The sequence below is a fragment of the Malurus melanocephalus genome, unplaced genomic scaffold, assembly GCF_030028575.1.
Source record: "Malurus melanocephalus ecotype Western Australia unplaced genomic scaffold, MMel_1.1 scaffold_332, whole genome shotgun sequence".
Classification (NCBI taxonomy): Eukaryota; Metazoa; Chordata; class Aves; order Passeriformes; family Maluridae; genus Malurus; species Malurus melanocephalus.
The window spans coordinates 454,369-480,930 of NW_026623564.1; the positions used below are offsets into that span (position 1 = coordinate 454,369).

Sequence of the window (26,562 nt, forward strand, 5' to 3'; positions counted from 1 at the left end):
ACTGCATTTGAAAGACAAACAATACATATACTAAAATCTTGCAAACTAAGGTCTTTTCTGGGAAAAAAAAAMMCCACAACCTACTTTTCCCCCTCTCTGTCCAAAACTGAACTGCCCATAATTTAGGACAGAAACATATTTCTTTCCTAGYGGTAAGCACTTCACCAGTGAAGCTTTCTAAAAAAAACCCCAAAATAAACACTCAAAACCCAAAACAACCCAAATCAAAACCTTTTTACATTTCAAATGCTGATTAAAAAATAAAATTCCACCCCCAACCCCCAAATCAACCCACTTCTTGGTTTAAGTTCCTAAAGAGAATGCATTTAGGCCTTTCTCACCGAGTATGAAACAGGCAGAAAGAAGGAGGAGAAGCTAACTGAACCCCAAATCCACACCAGGCTTAAAATTAAATTCTAAGAGTAGCTCATGGGGACAGTTAAAATRCCAACATTGTTCTCAGTCCCTGAAGTTACGATCGTCAACAGCATAACAATACAGATATGGTAAGTGGTTAAATGGACTCCAGAGTTCTTGCAAGCATATGTGGTAGACACCTGAACATTAAAGTATCACCAACTCCAAAGGCCATTTAAAAAGACTAATTTATGTAAACATGGTATCTGTCTTGTAGTTATCGTTAGAGAAGGAGAAGATCAAAAGAATCATCTTGTACCCCATACCCTGAAGAGAGAAAGAAAATAATATATGTACTAGCAGGACAAAAAAAAAAATCCTGAACTTTCCTTGTTTCCTTTGAGTATTACAAAATSTTCTACCTTAGTAAGATCAATGGGATAAACACCACACTCCAGTACTCCAATCAAAAGAACTATTTTAAGTGTACTAAGAGCAGCACATCTAAGAGTTSTACAGCCTCTCAGGTCACAGGCTGCAGAGGTAATTTATCCACCAGGCCATGAGATGTTGATGCATTCTTCTGATAAAGGACTGCTACAAAATTAATTCTAAAAAATGGACCAGTCATGCTTTCATTCTGCAGGGGTTCCCAGAAGTGACATAAAGGGCTTAATAATGTTCAGAACTGACTGGCTTTTGTCAAGTCGATAAATTGGAATGTCTTTGCCATCCATAAATACTTTTTTTCATTCCAAGTTTAGTGATTAAACTTTCATGTTCTCCATGTGTGCAGCATAGATTATCATTCTACTTCTACACATATCTGTATTTAAAATTTCCATAGTTTCTCTCACTAAAGTAATTGGTTTAAGATGTGATTTTTTATTTTTGTATTTACCTCATAAATCAGCATTAGCCTACATAAATCAGCATTAACATCCAAAATCTGGATTTGTTTGGTTACTTAAGCTAAATAGCTACCAGGAGCTACCACAGACATATAGAATTGGTTTTATACCTAGACAGATCATTTTCTTATCTTTTTAAATAYTGTAACAGGTCCAGTTAAAAACTGCATGTTTTAGAAAAAGCTGGGTAAAACTCATCCAAGGTATTACTCCACTGACTTCCTGTAGTTGCATCAAGTATAAGCCTGACCCTAAGGCACACTATTAAAATTTTTTAAAAGTCAGATTCAGCAATGTTCTTTTTTTTATTAGGGAACAAGCAGTGCAAAATTGTATAATGACCTATATTCAGCAAGGGAAAAGTGAGATTAATCAATATGTCAAAGATGTATAAAAGATACATTAAAATAAAAAAGCTGTATCAAGTAGAAAACATTTCACAATAATACAGTCTGACTAYGGCCCTCATTCCAGCAACTGCTTTGAAAACTGCACACTCTCAGGCAAGTCAAGGCACAAGCCCAGGTCAGTTACCAAGTGCAGATGAATACACAGCATGTGAGATAAATTAAACCTTCTCTGTGTGAGACTGCAGCCAAACTGCACGTGTGGCATATCTACCACATTTGGAACATTTGGTGGTGGTGTGTGAACACTGTCTTTGGAGGCATCCAGTTCCTACTCCCTTTTTAAATTGAAAATCTACATCCCCATTTCCCATAGTAATTACTACAAATGAATGGCAGTTCTCATTTTTTAGTCTGCATAGTGATTTCAAGGAGCAAAAGACACTTGCAGTGTTTTTAACCATCAACCATTTATTCCCATTAATTACTTAAGAGAAATGCAAGTAGCATTTCTTACCAATTTCCACTCCAGTGAACAGAAAATACAAGATGCCTGTCTGGAGGAATTCTTAGCATTTTTCACCACCCATTTTAGACACAGACAAATCAGTATAGAYGAGCCATACATGCACAAAGCCTTCGAATATTAGATACTGCCTTAAAATATATCAAGAGCACATTTTCCTACAAGCCCTTTTAGAGAAGGTTAGAGAAGACTGCAACRTATGTCCCAGCAAGCTGCAGAAGGGTGAATTAATACATTCTACTCACAAGAGCTGCTGTTTTGCATCACATTCACTTCAGTGTTTGGGGYTATACCCAACTAGAAGGAGATGTGATACTGAACAGACCAAGGGCTGTTCCAAGTCTGTGCAGTCCAGGCTTGGGGGACAGAAGAATTAATGAGGAAATGAGAAAAAAGCAGATGGTGCTGCAGTACTTCTTCCTGCGTATCTGCCACCTCAAGCAGCTTCTATACAGGCAAAGCCCYGGGGCCCCACCTGGTAGACATATAATTACCCTAAATGTGCACTTATATTTCATTACACCTCAACCATCACTATGCACACTGATTACAAGTATCAATCCATTTCATTTTCATATACCTCTGTGGTTGTACAGCATTCAACTGTGAAAATTTGGCACTCTCATCACTTCTAAAACAAGGCCCATGCTGATAAACAGCAGTGGGCAAATTATTTGTCACTCTGTAGGGTGCCAGTAGGGTTTGATAAGGATGACATCACTCCCATTTCACCAATAACAATGACACTAACAAGAACATGTAATCAGCAAGCCTCAGTGCTTGGTCTAGCTGTGGCAGGTGCAACTTTTTTTATGCTGTAAATAAGCCAGCCAGCATTAGCTTCCAGCACAAGTACAAAACTATTTATTTTATCAGAATGTTAAGCAGAAGTTGGCTTCCATAAGGCACTGCAGCTGCTGTCGCTGCTTCTACAGATGCTTTCATTAATTTTATCAAGGACATACTGAAGTAAGTGCTTGATCAGCACAATGGCTATTTAGGAACAGCTGGAGAAATGAAACAATTAACTTAAGGAGACTAKGCAAGCCCAATATGCAAATTAAAATAATTAAATATATTTTAAAATTAATTCAAATACATGTAGGAATGGAGCACAAAGCTTTATAAAGCAAGAGTTGCAGTGGGGATGGGGCTAGGATAAAAATAAAATCTTCACAGCTCTAACTTTATTATATCTAAATAAAATTCCTGTAACTTTTAAAATTATTCACGTCTTAACATTATAATGCCTACTTAGGTACTTTAAAAATTAAGTTAAAGAGAAAGATATTGCAGTTTATGATAACCAAGCATGAAGAGAACGTTAATATCCTTAGAAAACTTCCATTTTATTGCTGTGAAAAGACATTTTGCCACAGGAGACTAGAAATTTAAAAATGTTCATTTTATGACACCTTTGCTGTTTGGAATACTTAAAAGACCAAACACTGTACTTAATATATTACATTTTATTTCCCCTTCTTCAGAAAAAGAAGCCTCATATTGTACTCTAACAAAGCATTACCAATAAACCACTTACTTACTCCTCCTTATTCAAACTTATGGTGTTTGGTTGATTAAACCTCAAAGAAAATTTCTATCCCTATGTTTGCAAATTWTTTTTAATCTAACAGGGGAAGCTGAGTAGCTAAAGTTTCACCTCCCAGCATCYTCAAGGCCATGCAGATACCACTCCTCTCCTTTGGAAAGAACAGCAACAGAGAAATTAATGTTTTATTACCTTCTCTGCTTCTGCTCAGGATACTAAGAGTTTTCTACAACACTACTATTATGTCTCATTGCTGCAGCCTGGGAAAAAAATATGAGCAGATGCAGCTGCTATCATAATCACAAAGAAAGAAAAAGAAACATTCCTGGGGAATGGTGAAAATAATAGAGAGTATTCTTYCCAGCAGAAAATCCAGTACAGGATGACAATAATTACTTTTACACAAGTGCTCTGGGTAGTTTTACTGAAGTTGGCTTAGCTGGATCTGCCCATGGCAGATGTGACACCCTATCCTAGATGATGCTTCCTGTCCTCAGGAGGGGCTCTCGTGGTGGGGAGCTGCAGCAGACATGCCCAAAGAAATCACTCCCATGCTGTTGTGAGTACATTTTGTCCAGACATGCCATTTGAATCCCTCTCCTTTCTACATCCAAGAACGATAAGAAACTTCTGGTATGGAAGACAGAACAATCTACTCTATTTGCAGAAGCCGGAAAGTACTCAAGGAGGAAGAAATGACAGCTCTGCTACACCCAGTGTTTGAATGCACTTGACATTTACAAGGTTTAGAAGAAAATGTATTTATTGTCAGCAATTATTGAAATAGTCTGCAAGTACATGCATTTCCAGTGAACATTAAATATACCTTCATAGATTAACCACAAGGCCTTTAAAAACCCAGTTTCTGAGCTAGGGTGTCTTCTCTAYTCCTTCATTAACCCTTTCTTTTTCATGTTCTCCAACCAGCAGATCTGTTTATTACGCTTTGCTGATATCAACGTGTTCTACACAAAACTCTGTTCATGTCATCTGTGTTTAAATAACAGTMCTCAGCACAGCTGAAGGAAAATCACATAGCAATATAACATTAGCTTGCGTGAACAATGCAGCCCATATGCATTTTAGTTTAAATACATACAGTTAAGCTTTACTCTTAGAAGAGTATTGCTGACTACTTACATTAGACAGATTTCTGTTAAATGAGTGCTACAAATATTTATAGCTTTCTTTCAGTAAGAMTCTGCAGGTTAAAAATTAWTTTTTYGAAAGTGCTACTACTAATGTTCAAYTCTTGTTCAAAAACTATGTCAGCTTACTGTTTATCCAAACCCAATGGAAAGGCCTACTCTGTAATGAGTAGGATTCCTTCTGTGCAGACAAAAAGGGATTGGGGGGAACAAAAAAAAAAAGACAGCTGACATACTGGATTTTCCTGCTCTGCCGAGTATTCATACAGATTAAAAATCMTATGTTTTATCTATATAGAATAAATTTTATTTTTATACACACATGTCAATCAAACCCTCAAAACAGCTTCATTTCCTTAACTATTACTTATTCCTTTCCTTAAGTAATTTGGAAATTTTCTGAGGTTTTACCATATACAGAAGGTTAAAGACTTCAGATTCTGGTGAGCTAACTGCAAAGCAAACCTCCAAAAATTCTGGTTAAGCGAGAACACCTTGTTCTACTCCCAGAGGGGGAAAATCCAAACCAAATGCCATTTCTTGCTCCTAGCTGGGCAGTATTATTTAGGTAGATGAGAACTGCTTACTCAAACCACACAGACTTTTCAAAGGTGACAAACAACTGAGATTTCACCCTTAAAATTTACAAAACTATGCCTCTAAGATTTCTGAGGTCTGGTTAACAAGGCACAGCCACAAAATTTCACWTGAGATATTTACACATTATTGTTCCAAAGTGACTCGGGTGTTGCACCCCACGCAGCACAGCATTATAATCCTGAAACAATGCAAGTAGTTTAATTGGCAAGAGATCCATTTAGGAGATCAGGCAACAGGCATGCTTAACTAGAGGTGATTGAAAGAAAGCTGAGCCATGACAGCTACAATCATTTCAGTATCTAACATTGCATTCACTTCCAGATCAAAACCCATATGAAGGAAGCCAATCCAGAGCTTGCTGTCTTCTTCAATTGTTTCAGGACCCTCTATTATGCAGTGTCATATTAAAGGGTTAACATCTGCTATTACATAGAAAAGGAGACAAAAACCTGAAAAAGGAGACAAACTTTTAGGCTAGGAGAGGTCTCATTTTTTCCATCATCACAGCACTGCTTACCACAATTTAAACTAGGTCTGGGATATTTTGATAAAACTTACTTTCTGAGGAATTCATTAAGCCATTTTCATAACAGTGAAGATGTGCTCAGATTAAGGAATGAGATGCTTTCAAAATTATTCTTCCTCTTCATTGTGACAACAGCAGACATTAAATCTAAGGAATGCTTTCAAAGCTCAAGACACCAAATATTAAAACTGACACCATTTAGCATGTTCTCCACAACAGCTTCAGACAGGTGAGTCAATATCCATTTCRCAGTGAATTTCAGTACTAAAGGACAGGAGTTTATGCACGTGTAAGTCAGCAATCCCTGTCACTGTAACACATGGACTTGCGGCAGTGTTCCAGTACAAATACATCAGTTACATGCACTCCACGTTTGCTTACCCCTCAAACACAGGACCTGAACTTATTTCTAAGACACGCTGGATTAGTATTTTACCAAYGCTTTCTACAATTCACTTTCAAAAAAGGACAAATAAATTACAAGAGGAAAGAAAGCAATACCCATACACAAAAAACATTTCTACATKATTTCTACTAGAGCATCCTGTAAGTAATGACACACTTTTCATGTCCTTTGCACTTGATATATCTCCAGCACATAAGGCATGAACTTCTWATCATCATCCTGACAGCTTCTGATAAACAATTTTCGCAGGGAAGTAWAAAATAAAATGTCTCTGCTAAAAAGTTTCCAGTCCACTGACAYACATTAAACTCAGAACTGAAAATTGATATTAAAAAAAAAATTCTAGACCACCTGAAAAAAGTCTCTGTGTACAAAACCCCATGAAGTTCACAGTTCACATAGTTTCACAGTTATGTATATACAATTTTTAAAGTTGTGTTCAAAATCAGTGCAACATTCATGAACCTTCAYCATTATCATCCACTAATACAGAAGACTGAAAGAGTCATAAAAATAAGTAATGGATTWTATTACAAGCATACACTCTCATCAATTTTTTTTATTACAAATCAAGACTAAAGAAATTAGTTCTGTATGGAAATAATTGAATATATAAAAATTTTGATTTCTCGCCTACAAAGCAAATAAGCACTTGCGTATTTTAATGTAGCAGAAAGTTCAAGGTTCTTGAATATTTTACATTAGATCCTCTCTCCCCTTTTGATCTGCTAAAAGTCATTTTTTGCAAAAAATTTTGGAAAAAAAAAATCCCTGTCCAGAATGCCTAGCAGCATGGCCGTAGAGTATAAACACGTTCCACTTTGAGTACCTCTGATATTTGACAGCTCTACAAGCACTTGAACATCATTTATCACGTTTATTTTTAATAGCTYTCCCTGGGCACAGCTGCCTTGGATGCCAATCTTCTTTTCTTTTGCCTCCTGTAAATATTTGAAATAGCTATTCTTTAACAGTTGCAGATTTATTCAGCACTGTTGTGCTGCTTGTGAACTGGAAAAAGCTTTTATTTTTCTCCCCCTATCTTTTGTCTGATCTAAAAACAAGCCTGCTGTTTAGGTTCAATCTGTCAAGATTTAAATTATGCTCCAGCTGAGAGCTAATCAAGGGTATCTGACCTGGTTTACAAATAAACTAACAACAAGAGCAGTATTTTTTCCTTCACTGTCTTTAGGGCATTGGGCCCATATAGAAAACAAACCATGAACAGGTCAAATACAGTTATCCTAAATTAAAGCAGAAGCAGCTTGTTCAGAAACAACTTGTCCCAACGAGTGCTTTCCTAGAGGTTCTGGARTATTCTCACTGACAGCTCTTACACCTAGCTTATGTGCAGTATTTGAATTTCAGATTTCAGTACTTTTGCACAATGTACACAGCATTAAAAAGGCTTGTATTTAAGSTATCAAGACACCCTAGTGTGCACATCAGGAGTCCCACATACCTGTACAAATCATAGCTTTTATTCTCATGGGGCAATATTGCAGAAGAAAAAATTTGTGTCATTCATCATGATTGCTCCTAATCTCTTTCCACATACAACCAAACTGCGCATAAAAGCCATCTCCCTAATATCTGAGCTTACAAAATTATACAAAACTCTTAAGKTGTGTTTTTAGATCTATTGTCTTTGAATTTAGACTAGAGAGGCCACATAGTCCCCTAAAATACACCAGTGCAAACTGCACCTAATTTGCCTCTCTATAGCAGGTAATAACAACATCAGGTTTTTGAATGTCAAACACTTGCACATGTGAGAGGGTGTTAAGACAAGAAAAACTACACCCACGTCTTGTTTGTCCAACGAAAAAAGCCCCTAATGCATCCATACAATATAACTTTCTTCCTTCAGAAGGCTGCTATGGCTGAAGAATTTTTTTTTTTTTTTTTTTTTAAAGAGGTATTGACCAACCGGTCTGACTTTGTATTAAATGCCATGAATAATGCCAGGGCAGCATGCAAGTAGTGTTTTCTTCTGCCTAGTCCTGTTCTGTTATTCGATGATCAACCACAATCACTGTAGCACCAYGTCTAAAGCTGGTATCAAAATATTTTAACACATACTGACTTTTATCTTAATATATTAGGAGGTATTTGAGGGAAGGTTAAAAAAAAAAAAGAAGGGAAAACAGTTACCCATGAGAGAGGTGCATCTAATCTCTGGGACCAAGCCTGAAAATTTGTAAGATACCTTTAGTATTCTCTCAGCATTCTCTCCCTGTCACAACTGGGCTCATCACCACCCAGAGTTTTACTCTCACTATGACTTCGCTGAATAGAGCATGAAAGATTAGACAATKTCTTTTTATAACTTACACTTCTTTGCACTTGAGATATGCTGTCAGTTGAGTTGCTTGATGTTGAAGTCTCTTGCTTCTGTAAACTGCACCTTTATCATCTCATCACGTAATGCTTTTAGAGGTCTTTGGAAAAAAATTACCTCTGATCAAACCAGCTCTATAAATCTTAAAAGTTGCACTCTTGCATTGGCATTAGATGTGGAGACAGCAGGGCCTTGAGTCACAGTGGTGTTGCACAACATGCCAAGAGGATCACCAACACCGCGAAACCAAACCTCCAYATGGAAGGTGAGCCCTCACTACAAAAGGTGATAGCAATACTAAAAGCATAAGGCACAATTTAGGTAAAGTAAACTGGGGGAAATTAGTTACTTGCTGAAATACAGCTGAGGAATTGCCACGAGTAAGACCACTAGTCAGTTTAGCCTGGAGTCTTCTCCCACAAGATGCTTAGTGGAGAGTATAAATATAGGCAGCATAAATGATTTGCTGAATACTCAGAAAATTGGAAGTCTAAACAGAACATTAGTTACTATTTTTAAGAAATGGATTATTCTTTCATGCCTCTGGCCTATTCCAAATGCTCCAACTTCCACTATGTCCCATTCTAGGGGGCTTCTCAGCTTTAACCACACTGTGACATTAAGAATCCCACTGCATTTTGTTAAGAACCAGGCTTTTGCCTGGTGAACCCAGTACGGGTTAAGATATCCAGCACTGCTGTTCWTTTTAAGAAGTAGTCAACACAGTGGTCACCTTGCAGTAGAAGGGGTAGTGGGGCATGCATGACATGAYTCATTTAGCCCATAAACAAGAACACAGAAAGGTGRTAGGCAAACTTTATGCTGAGAGATCCTAGTTCAGTCACAATTCCTACTCTCCAAAAAATCTCTCCTTCACATCCCTACAGCAAAGAAAGAGAAGTTAGCAGAAGATAGCACCCTGAGYAGTTCTGTGAGTAGGATGTTTCAGTGGCACAGAACAGAGAACACCTGTTCCTACAGAAGGCCAAGCTATCCAGGAGGAGACTGCTTAGCAAATGATAAAAGGAACCATTGCTGAATTCTGATAAATTACATTTGAACACATTAAAGATGACCTAAACTTGGTAGGTGCCTGGYACAACACAGTACATCAGATTTGTTAAGTTAATGATTTGGATTCTGGCCACCCTATCAGTTCAACAGCACAAGTTGCTCGTGATATTTTCACMGGAGCTACAGAAAGCTTCAAGCAGCTGACTGCAGCATAACATGCAAAGCTGACCATGAGAACACTCATAATGTTTTGGAAGTATTTCTGATCCAGGTTTTACAAAACTAGCAGTAAATACATGAGTAAAATATGTATTATCAAAGAAATAYAAGTTCCTATAGCTGAACAAATATTTACAAGAAGTGAAAAAAAATCCAATACCTCCATGGCTAAGAAGCCACGTAAATCAAACTTTCATTTTCAAACAAAATTAAAGATGAAAAATCCACCCCCCCCCCGTCAAAATCAAATTTATTAAAAAGATACACCATGCTTCCATTTCAATTCTTTTTTAATTCARGGATAAATACACACAAAACCAACTTAATCTGCCTGGTAAAGAGTTAACTACTGGCTGTGGCATTACTGAACCTTGTGGTTTACACTCCATTTCAAATAATGCATACTTAGCAAAAATAAATTTATAAATAAAATTAACAAGCAAGCAATGCTATCCAGCTTTTCTCTGCTGCTGTTCCACTAAATAAGCATAGAAAGAATATAACATACACTACTCTTGTATAATATAAACAAATTAAAAAAAAAAAAAGTTAAAGCAAACATCAGATTGATGAGCTCTCCTGAAGAAGCCACAAATGAGCCAAGCATTCTGTTAAAGGGCATGAAGACTAGGGAGTGTTGCAACCCTGCTCTTGGAAGAGTAGGGAAGACATGCCAGTATGTCCAGTATCACATGAAGTTTTGTAGGACCCACAAGGCCCACAAGCCAGTTCAACTGGCTTAGGAAACAGCAGCTCAGTGATGACAGAGAGAAGCCTGGGCAGATCACCACATGCAGTTCCCCAGACATCCCTCCAGTCCCTTGCTCCAAAGGCCTAGTTCCATTAGGACACTGCAGAACTGTGGTACTTTGATAATGTCAGCATCTGGGGAGATTCAGCTTCTCTCAGTTACTAAAGTCACCCTGTGAGGTTTCTAAAAACACATTCAGTTTTATCCCTGATCAGTCCCCCAGCCTGATTAATRCAAGGACCACTGTCGCAGCCAAAAAGCAGATGGCCTGAGGAAAGGATGGAAAAAGAAAAAAAAAAGGGGGGGGAACCAGGCAGAGGATGGATGGGGAGAAAAGGGGGAAAGAGATGGCAAAGAATTGCTCCTTTTACTTGCAACRGTTGCTGAAAGTACAGCTGAAACTACAGCCTAAGGCTTAAGATCAACTAGTAATTTTAATTGTATATATCTTTGCCTTAGCTCTTTTCTATTAAACTTTTATTTCGAACAAAAATAAAATGCACCTTTTCTCACAAAACCACAAAATTAAACAGGCTGGCTGTCATTCAAGGATTTGAACAGAAGAAATGCAAATATTTGAGTAGGAAAACAAAAAGGACTGAGAAGACTGYATTATATACAGCAATGTGACCAAAAATTGGGGGTTTCTTTCTGCTGAAGAAAAAAATACAACCTTTGTTAGACAGACTTGTTCTGGTTCTTGAAACTGCCAAAGCTAAGAGATTAGTGGAGTCTTATTGTCTGTAGGATTCTTAGTCAGGCATGCAAAACAAGCATTCGTGCATTCAATTTATAATCTTATTTCCAACACTGTAAGCTAAAATATCCCATGCACAGGAAAAAAGACTTTATAAAAGAGGAGTATTACTAGTAGAGGTTTGATGGAGACAAAAAAAGGTTATCTCATCATGATATGAGACATTTTGGCAACAGTGTCAATTTAGCCAGCAAGTTGTCTTCTGGACATACCCACGTGCCTCTTGCAACACTTAGAGAGAGGACAGCATCCTAAAGCAGCAATTGTCCAGATTTTCAAAAAAAGGCATTTTATTTCATGTCACAGCATTAATAGGCTTTATTTTTGGAACAGATAACCATGATATGCACAACATTTCAAAGCATCCAAGGAATCTATTTCAAGCTATTCAAGCTTATAATAATCCTTAGAGAGGAGAAAATATTACTTTAAGAAACACAAGCCAGCCCATGGAGACCTTGACTCCTGATGAAAATCTTTATGGAWACATGATTTTTTGCAAATTCTAGGGTGACAGCTCCTCATTAAATGAATGAACACACCTTGGCACCACATTATCTTCCTTATCCTTCTCTGAACAACAAACTTTCCTCTGCCATCCCACAGAAGACAACCAAGGCCATGGTAGCAAATACAGTGACCAAACATTTATWATCCTAAATCCAATCATGTATTATTCTACTTCAGTTGTTTACATTTGCCACATTACAGGCTCTTTGGGGCCACTTTTTTTTTTTTTTTTAACAGATACACAATACACACACAGTAGCAAACCAATTATACAAATGGCAAAGAGTGACAAAGGGGTYTTCCTTGAAAGTGAACAGTTACAGTTCAGCACATTATGCTGCACACTTGCAAAAGCTACTGTGAGGCATGGGCATGATTTTTTCACCAAATTAATTCTTATAGCATGATTGTTCTATAAGGCTTTCAGACAGGTCTAAAACCTCTATGAAGAGCAGAAGAAAACATTAACGCATGGAGCAAAAGAGAAAGGTTTCCCTTCCTCATTTCTGATGCCCAGAATCACAGCAGACCTGGCAGCAAGGGAAAAAAACCATAATGCATAAAATCAAGCYGTGGTATGGAGCATGCCTACAAAAGCTAACAGGCAAAATCAAGTGAGTCTCCACAAAACTCATCTGAACCAAGAACAAAATTTAATTAAAAAAAAAAAGTGACCTGGGGCAAAGTATCTGCCACACTAAGGCATGAAGGCCTCCACAACCTCTTAAGAAGAAGAAGTTTTTTAGTTTCTAAACTTGTCAGGAATAACATGTTTTCCCAAATGTAACTCTTGCAAATAATTTGATGATCTTAACTAGAAATATCAATTAAAATTTGAGAGAGTTAAAAGGAAATGGAGGCAATATTATATATCCGAAAGATTTTGGCAACTATAAAATTAAAAGATGCCATGTTCTACACCCTTAATGAAAATATTAACAACATATTAAAATAAATCTGAGCCTTCTGCTGATTCTTAGTGTYTCTGTGAAAAACAGTGGCATGTTGTGAATCCCAGAATCCTTTGTGGCCAGAGGGCACAGAGATGATCAGTATGTTTAATATTTTGATGACAACATCAAACATACTGCAAGTGCACTGCAGAGTGATCAGCCTTTGGCAACAGATCTTGAAAACACCGAATTTATTCTGCATGAGTCTATCACCCAGCATGTGCAATAGGTTTGAAGCATTCTGACAGCAGTGGACTGACTGCACAAATCACACACTACAAATGCACAAGAATGGCTACATGGCTTTTGGCTCAAAGTCAGCTCACATCTGGCCATCTCAGAAGGAGACTTCAATGCTAACTGAAAAAGACCAAGTAAAAGCATGCAAAACAAAGGAAAAACATRCAGAGAAAATTAATTTTATTAAAAACGGTGGCATTTAAAAATWTAAGGATTAGCATAAACCCCACACAGACACATTTTCATGCTACTTAAATATCAAAACAAAACAAATGGAGGAATTTATTTAAAACATGTTAATAAGTGCCTCTTCACCACTGATCAGCTCAGGGCATTGACTATCATTGTAGGATTCTTTTTCCAGGGTATGAATGCCCTACCGGTAAAGAAATATTTCCTCATGTGAAGTCCAAATCTCCCTTGAGGGATGCAGCTTTGAGCCATTCCCATGTGTCCTGACATTGGATGCCATGAAAATGGATCATCACAGCCCYCTCCCCCTCTCCTCTGAAAGCTGGAGAGAGCAATCAGGAAAAAAAACAGATACCAATAATTTAATGTAATTGCCACTACATTTCTGAAGTGAAATTTAAAACAATGCAAAGGAACCTTTTATGCACCAAGATATGCAGAAGACAATAGAAATAATAGTGACATAGTGGTCAACTTGGCTCTATAAAAAAGTATACCAAGAACATGAGTGGAAATTTCTTTGAGAGCAAAGAAGAAAGTCCACTAAACTAATTTGCTCACTCAAAATACACTTGCAAATATCTTTGCAATTAATAAAAAATTAATTGCAATAAATTGCAATTTTGCAATTTACTACTAAAAAGACATTTTTATTCTTTAAAATATCTCTTTGCTATAAGATGTTGGTTAAGTGTGTTTAAGTATGTTACAAAGCAGTTCTCACATGCTTGGAAATGCTGCTTCTACTCACTACTGATGAATTGTAACTCTTTTAAAAATAAAAACTTAAAAATACATGCAGACTACGAAAACTAATTCATTATGCTATCCCATGTAACTACAAATGACAAGCTGGTACCAAAATATTTATCTTGGCCTAAGTATTCTGTGCATTAGCAAAGTCAGCAGGAAAAAAAACTTGAAACATTCATAAGACACAAAAGATGTTACAGAAAGAATTTAATAAAGTTAAGAACAACAAAAAAAAAAAAACCCAAAAAAACTAGCTCTATAGCCATATGCAAAAAGCACACCAAAACAAAGAGAGGTTGTTTATCAAAGTGTCTGAAATACAGCAGCCCAAGTTCGCTGGAATGCAATTTCAAATTATACTTTAGGAACAATATTAGAATAAATTCTTTGTTCCCTAAAAGTCAGTAAAAAGGCTGACAGAAAAGATTTGTCTTAGAAAAATGGTCACCATTCTCCTCCTTCCCCTCTCTCTCTCTCTCTGGGTCAGATCTCCATATGTAAATGTTCTCTCTACAGTGAAAGTTTCATCTCTGGAAGGATCCTGAGCACACAGCCCAGGTTCCATCTGGATAACTGGGCACCCATTCCCTGTCAGTGTGTTCAGAGACCAAACCCACTACCATGGGTGCAGCCTAAGCATCCTAGTTTGGTACTGCCTCTGCTAATCAGTGGAAACAAAAACATTGCTGATAGTTAATATAATACCAGCTGCCCTGAAATCATACTGAGAACTTACTGGTAGCTGTGCAGGGTCAAAACAAGCAGCTAGGAATAAAGCAGAATGTCTTGACAGTCCCTCATTAGAACTGCTAAAACCAAAGATCCTCAGCAAAGCTCACTATCACCTGAAAAGCTCTGGAAACCAATCTCATTATATAAAAGCAACCCTTATCATCACCAATAAACACCTGTTTACAGCAAACTTGTAAAGAGAAAAATATTTTACGTTAATCTCCTTTAAACTCTCAACACTCCAAAATCTATCAGATTAGGGATAATTGCTAATGACAAATAATGCAACTCAAGACTCAGAATCTTAGTTTTGRTACTCCCCTGCTTTGTAATGTTACATGTTGTCCAAGATTTCCTAACAGAATTGCTATTCAGAATTCRAAACCATGCATGCCAGTGAACCATCATGCAAATAATGGAATAAAAATAAATTATATTCTGCCACTACAATTTTCCACCCTGAAACAATTGTTTTGTATATTTTGAGGAACAGTGTTTCCTGACAAAATGTGACTTTCATTCGAGCACCCTGATTGCTACCATAAAATAAGCTAATATAGTAGTTAATTACACAGAGTACATTTTAACAGCAGTATATTCCCTGTCACCTGCAAAAGGCATGCAATGCTAAAGAAGTATAGTTTTGAGTGGTACAAGCACAAGATCTTMATTCTGAACTAAAATAAAATAATAGCTAATTCCATAAAAATACTTACATTTTTAACTTAGCTTGCTGAATAAGCTAAATTGTTGACACTATTTTTGCCCAGAAAGTCTCTCACAATATGTAAGGTTTTTATGATAATGGAAGTCCCACTTAAAGGAAAAAAAGTCAATTTCAAGTCCCGCAATTTGGCCAAAGCCATCCCAGGACACCACTCCACACAACATTCAAAACTCAGGCTCATTTAACTTTTGTGTCTCATAGGAACACTGTTCACCAATGGCAGCTCCCCCAGCCTTCYCCTTCATATACGAAGCAAAACCACATTGTTATACAAAAAATTGCTTTGGGCAGGAAAGAAAGAGCCCTCTCATAACTGTAAATGCAATCCCCTAAAATACAGAATGGAACATGACATAGCACATTTTGAAAAAAACTTACTAATAAATTGATGACACAAAGAAAGCGCTGTACAATCAGCTGTAGAAAAACTGCATAAACAACTTTACAGTAGACATTTGTTCTCCACTCAAAGACCACTTTACTGTATTTCACAATACTTTTTCTTTTACTAGCTTTCTTACAGAAGTCAGCTATATATTCTGATTTGACAAGGCTGCCCATGCAAAAAAGTTAAACAACTACTTACTCATAGTTGAAGTTTATGGAAAAAACATTAACATCAAAACATGAAAAAACTCAACAAATTACTTTGAACTTAAAACAGATTATCCTGTTAATGAAATTTTGTGAAATTATAGTTCACGTGACTTGTAACTTCAAAACTATTATGGAGGTCAGAGGGAAAACATAAACCTATGCAAACTATGCAAATCCCCCCAATTTTGGTACACCCTAACACTTAGCCCAATGCATTATGAAAGTATGCAGCATGTACTAGAAATCTGCAACAGTTTCAGAGCACATWATATTGAACTCAAGATATTAAAATAATATACAAAAACAACTTATTTCAGAGGCTGAAACAGTACAAGAAATAGGCTGATATTTGTTCAGTCATGGTGATTTCAGTCATCTCTTTTTAATCAGTTTTCAACATGGAAAAACTTTTCATGGCACGTCTGTACCACTCTGTATTTTTAACTAGAGTTTCAGCAATACATCTTCTGCAAAAACAGAAGTAAATGTTGAAGAGATTTTGGCTCAGTAACTCAGCAAGAAATTGAATAATGGCTTTGAATTGCTAAAGTCTTTCACTGGATTGATGAAGTTTCTGCAGCCCACAGCTGCAGCAAGCTGGCAGCAATAAATTCTCCATGTGCTGCAAACTAARTAACTATTTCATCTATTTCTAAGTATGTGAAAGCTGGAGGCAAATCCATTTTACAACTGAATAAATACTTGCTTCTTTCCTTATGTCCTCTAAAAGAGGTGGTAGTGTAAKGCCAAACAAGAACAGAACTTCCTGGAGATGCCTGCTGTGAGAAACATCATAGTATTTCTTCAAGAAATTTCAAAACAATAGCTTAAAGGCAACTTTTTCCATTAGAAATCAAATTATTTTGAAAGAGTCAATATTTATAATAAAGGCCACAGTACAACAGATGAATTGAATTACCAATTTTTCAATCCAAATGTACAACACTGCAGTTCAAAATACTTCCCAAAATTTTGCATTTATTGTCTGCAAAGACAAACAAAACTCAAGTTTTCTTTCTTGTTATGCCAAGTAAATACATCTTCATGCTATATAATGTGGAATTGATGATATATAAGTACAACTATAACAGGACAGACAAGTCTGGGTTTTTTTTTCTTTCCACATGTACCATAAATCTGAATAAAATTTAGATAGTTAACTTAAGCAAGGTCATAATYCTGACTTATTACCCCATCTTATCTTTGTCATGTTTCCTTGAAGAATAGTCCAAAGTTTCTTCAGAACTTTTGAACARCTATAACAGCTATCTGAGTAACACTTCTCATGATACCTTAAAATKGCAGATTCTTTGCTGCTCAGTAACTACTTGCCAATTTGAAAACAGTACRTCTTATACTACTGAAACCTTCTAGCTTTCTGCAGTGTGTTTCCTCAACTGCTTCTCCACCAAAAAAACAAGTGTATTTATGCATCCTCTATTTTAGTTACTCATCATTTCATAATATGTATACAGGTTTTAATTTTATCAAACCAAGAAATATGACACAACAGCATTCCTGTCAGACAATCCTAACACACAATCTAATTCACAGCAATGACAGCATTAATTCTACAAACCTAAGCAGCAGGAAAAATTTAGCGGCAAACACAGATGAGCTTCACAGAAGAAAAGAGAGATGCTTGGCTTTTAACAAAAGCAAAAGAAAAGGGTGTTTGCAACCTTAAGCTAGAACTTGCTGTGTGGATAATGTAGAACTTAGAATTTGTGAATGTGGGCTTTGATTAGGAAAAGGACTCTTCCTTGCACACTACTGATAGAAATAGACAAAAGTTCATCACTGGCCTAAATAAAGTTCACTATGGAACCCTATATGAGGATGGATTTAAAACACACTTYTAACCATTGGAGAACTACTTCCTACTACAATGGTTACAACATTGGGTGCAATAATTGAAACCCAGTGGATGTACTGTCTATACACACACAGAGAACGTGACATCAAATGTTGCATTTACTGCTCTACTTTTGATTTGATGTATTTCATACAAAGATGGAAGGAGCTGCTACACCAGAATTACCAGAATATTCTGAATGTACATTTTAATCCTTCAAAATGGCATACAAACACAACAAAYACCACCTGTGCCTTCACAGTGAAGGCAATTATTGCTGGCAATAATTTGGAAATCTGTATCTTTGAAATACGGGTGAAATTTAGTTATAAAGATCAAATACTATCATAACTACCAGACATACAAGAGTTTTAGGCAGATACTGGTACAGAGAATGCACGGCAGGAAAAGCTTAATATTTGATTGAATCTGTGGGACATTACAAATATCCTACTGAACTTAAAAGTTGAAAAGCTTTGTATGGCTCTCAGAAACTTCTCCAGTAAATTCATTACCAGAAAAAGCAATGTATCCCTAAACAGGGCTTTAAGAATWCTTGGGAGGCTCATGAAATGTACTTATAGTTGAATGAAAAAAATGTTTTGGTTATCCTCCTTAAGAAACCAGAGTAAAATGACCAAATTTTACCATTTYCACATCACCTGAAAAAGATGTATGCACAGAACTTCACTTACACAATCCTAAAATCAAAATCAAATACTCCATAAAGACTACATTTTGTAAACAGTGGTGCACACCATAACAAGAGCATGCCTTTCTACCACAAYGGCACCATGAGACATAGTTATGACTATTAAGAGCATCAGAGTCATAGTGTATCCCAGTCATGGGTGGAGATAGGCCCAGATATGCTTCAGTGGCTGACTTSTATTGTAGGGATAAAACTCCTTACCTTGAAAAGACTGTTTGGCTCTGTCCACCAGTTCTTCAACTGGRTAACTTGCTAGATCTCCTCTGGCATGCTTGGTTTTACAGTAGGTACATGCATTGAGACACCTGTTCAGAAAATGAAAATTCTCAGTTTCTAGCCAGAGAAACCATTATATGCACATCTATATTTATTAAACACATCTGGAAAAATGAGTTTTTATATCTATGACCAGAAAATAGTAGTACTGAGTTTTAAAATAAATGAAACAGTTTGAAAAAGGTTTTGCTGTCTTAACTTCTTAAACTATCTTTCACATCTATATGAAATGTTGAAAARCAGTCAGTGGGGATCACATACAAAACCCAAGAGTGAGAATTTAAATAGTTTTCAGAAAGGTATCATAGAGCTAATAACTGTTCATTACTAAAGATGAATCTCCAGTTTCCACTCTCTCTATTACACAAAACATCCAAGCCGAACAAGAAAATAAAGGAAAAARGTCCTGAAAGGCTGAAARTAGATTTTTTTAAAGTGTATATTCTTGAAAAGACATTTCARTTAATTTTTCCTACTTGCCTTTGGCTTGTATAAACAGAAAAAATAACGTAATGAATAGGAATCATCAACTAGAAAGACAGTTGGACACAACCGATTGGGGAATTAATGAAAATTCCTACAAGAAAATGAAGGAATAATGTGATTGCTTTTAGTTCACCTGACAATATACTAAAGGCAGACTAATTCAGAGTACAAAGATGCAAAAACCAAAAAACTACCTCTCATTGTAAGCTTGTTGTGCTTTTTTTCCCTTCTCCTCATTCAACAGGTTAAAGCATTTAAACCTAAGCTCCAGAAACTCCACAGACCCCAAAAAACTCATAAATATTTCTACTGTTCATGCTTACTAGAATATCATAAATTCTATCCATTTTTACAATAAAAAGGCCACAGCTTCACGAAGTCAGAATCTTTAAGGCTGTAAAAGCCCTCCAAGATCATCAAGCACAACCTTTCCCCGAACTTCACCACGTCAAATAAACCACAGCACTAAGTGCTACGTTCAGTCCTTTCTTGAACACTTCCAAGAATAGTGACTCTACCACTTCCCAGAGCAGCCTGTTTCAATGCCTGGACACCCTTTCAGTGAAGTTTTTCCTTAAACCTCCCCAGCACAGCCAGAGGCCATTTCCTCTTGCCCTTCCTGCTGGTTGCCCAGCAGAGGAGAACCCCACCTGGCTACACCCTCCTGTCAGCAGCTGTAGAAAGTGATGAGGTCCCTCCTGAGCCTTCTTTTCTCCAGGCTAAACATCCCCAGCTCCTTCGGCTGCTCCTCATCAGACTTAGTGCCCCAGACCCTTCCCCAGTTCCACTGCCCTTCTCTGGACATGCCCCAGCCCCTCAGTGTTGTTCTTGAAGTGAGAGGCCCAAAACTGAACACAGGATTGGCAGTGTGGCCTCACCAGGGCTGAGTACAGGGGGACAATCCCTGCCCTGGTCCTGCTGGCCACACTATTGCTGACACAGGCCAGGATGCCACTGGCCTTCTTGGCCATCTGGGCACAGGGTGGCTCATGCTCAGACACTGGGAACCAGCACACCCAGGTCCTCTTCTACCAGACAGTGCTCTGTCCACTCTTCCCCCCACCTGTAGCAATGCAAGGGGATATTATGACTGAAGTGCATGACTCAGCATTTGGCCTTTTTGAAATTCATACTGCTGGCCTTGATCCATCAATCCAATCTGTTCAGCTCCCTCTGCAAACCTACACCTCAGCCCAACTTAGTGTCATCTGAACACTTACTGAGGATGCACTTGATCCCCTCATCCAGATCATCAATAAAGATATTAAACAGATATTAAGTAAAATATTTGGGTGCCAYAAAAGGTGAATGTTCCAATTACAGGAGTACTACCATAGAACTTTCAAAATAATACTGAAAAGGCAAGGAYAGAACCAGGTGATGAAGTCACCAGCTACAAGACTGTGTTTACCATTTAGGATATATCTCATCCTCTCTTACAATGTCCAGCCTGATCTCCATGACTAGGTGATTAGTGTTTTGCAAACTCTAAAGGTTTTTCTTCACAAAGACTCCCCTCACATGTTAGTTCCGCTTCATTTGCATAAATAGGGTTCAGCAACAGCAGAACACTGCCCAGAACATTTGCTCAGGTACCCTCCAACCCCTGGACRTCCACTCAGCTCTGAGACCTTTCCCATTCAACAAAATCTTAATTTCTGCAAGAGAGCATCTAGATAGTTTCTGATTCTCTCTGCTAGACTGGATATGTATATTATTCGTTGTGCCTATCAGACCAAAATATCAGTTTTAGCATCCACTTCAGATCAGAAAACTAAAATATACTGCATAACAGCAGCAATCAGACTGTTCTATTAACTAAGAAAGTATATGAAAAAGGTTGCCAATAAAATATCCAACTGGCTAATAAAAATAGAAAAAAAAATCCCTAAATCTGAACCATTACAATCTGTTCCAATTAAGTGATTCATTGCCACCCAAACACAACTTTTTCAGATGTATGTCACCTTTCTTCTGTGAATCAGAAGCCTTTCATTGCACAGGATCTGAAGAATGTGTAAAAGGCAGTACTTGGCATCAAGAAAGTGTAAGCAGSTAATTGGTTTATACTTTGTGTAACCTATGTAGCAAATGAAAATGTTTTTCTAGGTCACTGTCATCCRAAGTTTGCCACAAATGGCTTTTCCTCAAAGCCCATGGGTACTTCTTTCTCTTCATGCTTCCCTTACACAAAGCATGTCTCCCTCCTTTTATTTTTTCTTTTCTTGATTTTCTTTTTTGCGAGCTTGTTTTTAAAGCACAACTCTCCATTCAACCCAATACTTCATTTCTAAGCAGGCTCCCATCCAGACAYCCAAATGTCACACTCCTCCCACTCCACATCATCCATTCAGCTAAACCAGGCTTCTTCCACACAAAAGAAAAGCATTATGGATCACTCATGGAAACATAAAATCAGTTTCAGAGCAAATATGTTTGGCCCTTTGGAACCATCACACAAAAGGTGTGATATTATGTACTAACCTTTGTACKAACCTCTGTTTTCTCCAAAGAAAATACAATTACTGACCATTTTGTCAAATTTCTCAAGTCATCAAGAAGAGATTTTACTACAACAATACTGTTTCTTGAACACTAGGTTACTTTAACACTGGCTTTTTCACCCACAGAAGTGAATTCTGTCAGCCATGAAAGGGATGCATCAAAATTTTTCTCTTTGGATAAAGTAAATTTATTGGATTCTAATTTAAGCTCAGATTTGGGGGAAAAAAATCCCACAAGAAAACCCACTGACAACTTTTATAATTTCCTTAAATTTGCAAATTCTGACTTGGTGTAAGAGTTTCAACAAGAACTGTATCACAAACTTTTTGTTGCCTTGAACAGTAACCTAGAATGAAAACAATGTTTTTAGTAGACCTTCAAATGTGTCAGTTCATCATGAGATTGATAAAAACTGTAATAATAGTAAGTTATTTAAAACAAACKTCTAAACTCACCCCTGTGCAATAGATCTAAATAGATCCAAAATCTTAACTGGTATTGATGTACGATGTAAGAAGGATTATTTATGCTATCTACATAGAACTTTTCTGTTTCCTTATCATGTATTAGTACATCTACAAAACCTACCATGTTATCTCTTTCTCTCTTTGCATAATTTATTCATAAATCATATAAATTGCTTACTACGAATTTTGTTCTGTATTTGGGTAGCACTATTTGAAAAGCTTTACAGCAAGAACAGTAAATACTAGAAGTATTAACTACTATGCAACAGTGCTAAATATTGAAACTATTAATCTACAAACCTTGAACATAAATTTCACATCTTCAATCARTGCTCCTGGGCTACCTGGAAAAATACAGTAACAGCAGCTCTTCCTATGGTACTTCAGTAAACTTTGKCATAAAGAGGGCATGGAAATGTGGAGCAAGAGGCACAAATAAAAAAAGGGGAAGATATTTTCCAAATATTCACAGTGCAATTATAATATTTTCCAATACTTTCACAATATTATATTATTTTCCACATATTTACAGCATTATGTGGCATTGTTTCCAAGACATTTATTACTACAGTCTTTAAGTTCAACTTCAGGGAGTCTGTTGATTTATTTTGGGGTAGGAGCTGAAAGCTGGAATTTGGAGGCAGACTTCTTTCAAGTTTTGCTGTGGTAATTAACTTATTCCTACTATAAAAAAGAAGTATTATGCAGGTCTAAATAACTTAGTTTTTCTTTTTTTTTTTTTGGTACTTAAAGAGATTATATAACAAAACCAGAAAGAGACAGACTTAGATGCCACATAAAAAGGATCAATTTTAGAAAGCAAACCAGAAGAGACAAAACTTCTATATCCTATTTGTACMATATTTGTTAATACCAAGTTGGAAAAGGAAATAATCTTCTGGGCTCCAGCTGACCGACAAAGGTATGCAGATGTAAACTACTTATAAAAATGCTGAATTAACCACTTTTCACAGATAAAAGCACGAACAATTCTTGAAAATAGAAATTTAAACCAAACTGTAAGTATAATCAAGGATCTGTAGTGGTTTCTTCCCAAGTATGCCAGCCTCCACTCCAGTTTCCAGCATTACAAATTACTCATATGTCCACACTGCCACATACTCAGACCACAGACAATAAAGTGGAAAAAGGCTTTTGGGAATTGAGAATCTGAGCACTGCCTCTTACTAAGTTGCATCCACTCCCAAGTGGGTCATCTAAAACCAATACCTCGTTAAAAATCCAGCCTTCACCATGGCTGCAGCTCAAATACATCAGACTAAACAGCCAACATGCTAGGAGTTGCAAAAGAGTATTTCATTTGAGTTAAACCGGGAGCATTCTTCAAGCATTTGAGTTAAACTGGGAGCCTTCTTCAAGGGTTCTAAATGTTAGTTTGTCTCAATACAGGTCAAAGCTTTTTTTGCACAAAGAAATCAGACACTTGTATAAAACARTAATTAATGATCATTGTGCTTGCAATTACCAATATGTTTTGGATAAATTTTATAGTGATTCCAGAAATWAAAAACACTGAGTCCTGGTTTTCCAACATGCTAAACTGATTAAGGTACTTTGAATTATTAACCTTTTGCTTTGAATTATTAACCTCTAATCAGATATGTGCCTAATACACAGAACTATTCACAGCAAGGTAAAATATTATCCACAGATAAATTACTATCATGTGGCTAATTAAAAAAACTTTTCAAACATTTCACCAAAGAGAGTATCATCAGCGTTTTGGTAAAGTGCCTAAAATTTTCTTGTAAACATAGGTAAAAAGTGGTCTTCACAATGTTTAGCTAGTATGTGCTCATGTTGTGCATTACATTAACCAGGCTCTCCATTTTCTAAATAGCAATATTCCTCATAAAACACATACTTAACATGAAAGGCTACCCCTTACAGATGGAGCTAATTATGAGTAAGAATGCTCATGACACAGCAGACAAATACTTTCCTTCAGTGGGACTAATCATTGGATTTCAGCAGCAGACAAGCATGAGAGTGCAGACATGAGGAACAAAATCCTGGTTCCTCTTAATGGGACTTACACCACTAAGTTTAGTGAAGACAAGATTCCACCCTCAGATACGAAAAGTATAAAACATCTTTCATTCAAAGATCTGAAAACAGCTCAATTACAGACTGTCATGAGCCATTAGYATGTTTATCACCCAAATTGAATGTGACTGATCAAGACCATACATCTGTGAGCAAGATGGGAGAGCCGAGTGCCGTGACAGTGTCATATGATAGAAGATCTCTGCTGCTCTGCAGGTGGTTAGTCTTGGGGAAGTGTTCCCTCAATATCTGGAACAATCCACTAGACTCCTGCTTGCTCCTGAGGTAGTTTACCAAATTAGAAATTTGSAAATAATCATTAATCACAATTCAGACAAAAAAATTACAGTCGCTCTTAAGAGATTGGACTAACTACACATATTCAAAATTTTATTAAGTTCGCCATATTGGGAAAAAAAACAAAAAAAAAAAAAAAAAAACCAACCAAAAAAAGCCCTGCCAGTATTGCAGTGCCCCTGACACCACAGGAACATTACATCAGTACAAATATGAAAATATTGCTCATCGCTGTCTCCCACACCATCTCTCTGCACCTACCATCAGACTTCTTCAGGTGGCCTCAATAGCTTCAGGTCAAGAATATTTTATATCAAAATGCAGTTTTCCTGAAAAGGGAGCATCATTTGCTTGCTTCAAAATACAGTTTAGAGAAGAGATTCATGCTTTTATAAGATGCTTTTAAAATTTCTATCAAATGTAATTTTGACAAAAATGCTTTGTAGTGTGAATAAAAAGAAAACTGCCTTTGCATGCTTGACCGAGCMGAAGAAACACCCAAAATATATACTGCCAGCAGGTGAAAAGGAGATGGACACTAGTCACAAGTTACTAAACAAAAGCTAGTAAGATTGTACCAACATTTTTCTGCTTAGAATATAACATTTTGAAAACCTAACAACAGCACTTAAAACTATATTTATAGCTAAATACCATACTATATACATAGAATTAAGTGCCATTAATACTCCTTAGCATTCTACCYCTGTGAAGTCTACTTTGAACTTCCAAAACATCTAAATTCCCTCAAGCATAACTGCAATGGATCAGGAAAAAAAAGAAGTAGTTAATAGGAAAATTTAAAAAAGAAAAAGGGCATGCCTAATATGCCTGACTTGTTTTCAGGAAACTGTTCTTTTTCTTGAAGTTTTCACATTTGACAATACAGCTTTTCAGCTGACAATGACAGGGAATATAATTTCCTGACAAATATTTGAGGTSTGGCAGGTTGTTTTCACTTTGAAAATACTCGGGATTTAAAATGCTTTTGAAACACTGGCAATCTATTTCTCATAAARGCTAATTAGTCTAAGCAGCAAACCACATTATTACAGAAATACTGTTTCTGGTATCTCAGCTTGTTCAGACTAAGCTTGGACACCAGCCACAGGTACATACATGTACTCAAGGCTACATTTTCGATATGATAAGAACAGGACTTKTCTGAACTTTTCTTTGCAGCCAAGTATTTTAGAGATATGCTCTGATAAAAATTCTCCTCTGAAAGTGCAATACCAGCCTAAAAAGTCTCTCAAAAGAGTTTCAGCAGAAAATAATACAACCCTTCAAGCAATAATATAAAACACATGGGACTGCACACATTTTTCTCAAAGTAGGATGTAGCCATGAGATGCTATTTTTTAATTCTGCTACTCATGCCACACTGAACRAAGTGGCAAGAAAGTGCATTACAGTTTGTTCTTCTAAAAATCTTTGAAGCCAGTGTTTTATTTGGTAAAGYCTCACTAGTTAGTAATCAAAAGGAATTTGGAGAGAAGGCAGCTCCATTRGTTTGATAAGCCATAATGTGATTTAATTTCGTACTTTAAATATTTGCATTTTCTGAAACCAAATTCCTACAGTCAAGTGCAGGTGATTCAAAGGTCACAGCTGTGTAGTTATATCATCTACATTCACCTTGCTCACTTCAAGGCAAATGATTTAACATCAAGTGCATCAATGGCACTTTTCTGTGTTTGTCTAAAGAACTTCTTGATTAATTATTCTGGCCCCACAGTTT

The 26,562-nt window shown here is 36.7% G+C and overlaps 1 protein-coding gene across 2 annotated transcripts in view; it reads right to left on the reverse strand.

The window, feature by feature from the left end:
- Positions 1 to 26,562, reverse strand: part of CDKAL1 (CDK5 regulatory subunit associated protein 1 like 1) — a 378,644-nt gene that overhangs the window by 188,266 nt on the left and 163,816 nt on the right. For both annotated transcript variants that reach the window (XM_057377905.1, XM_057377904.1), the window contains exon 8: positions 18,925 to 19,028. In XM_057377905.1, the coding sequence (XP_057233888.1) occupies positions 18,925 to 19,028 (104 nt within the window). The remainder of the gene's footprint in view (positions 1 to 18,924; positions 19,029 to 26,562) is intronic.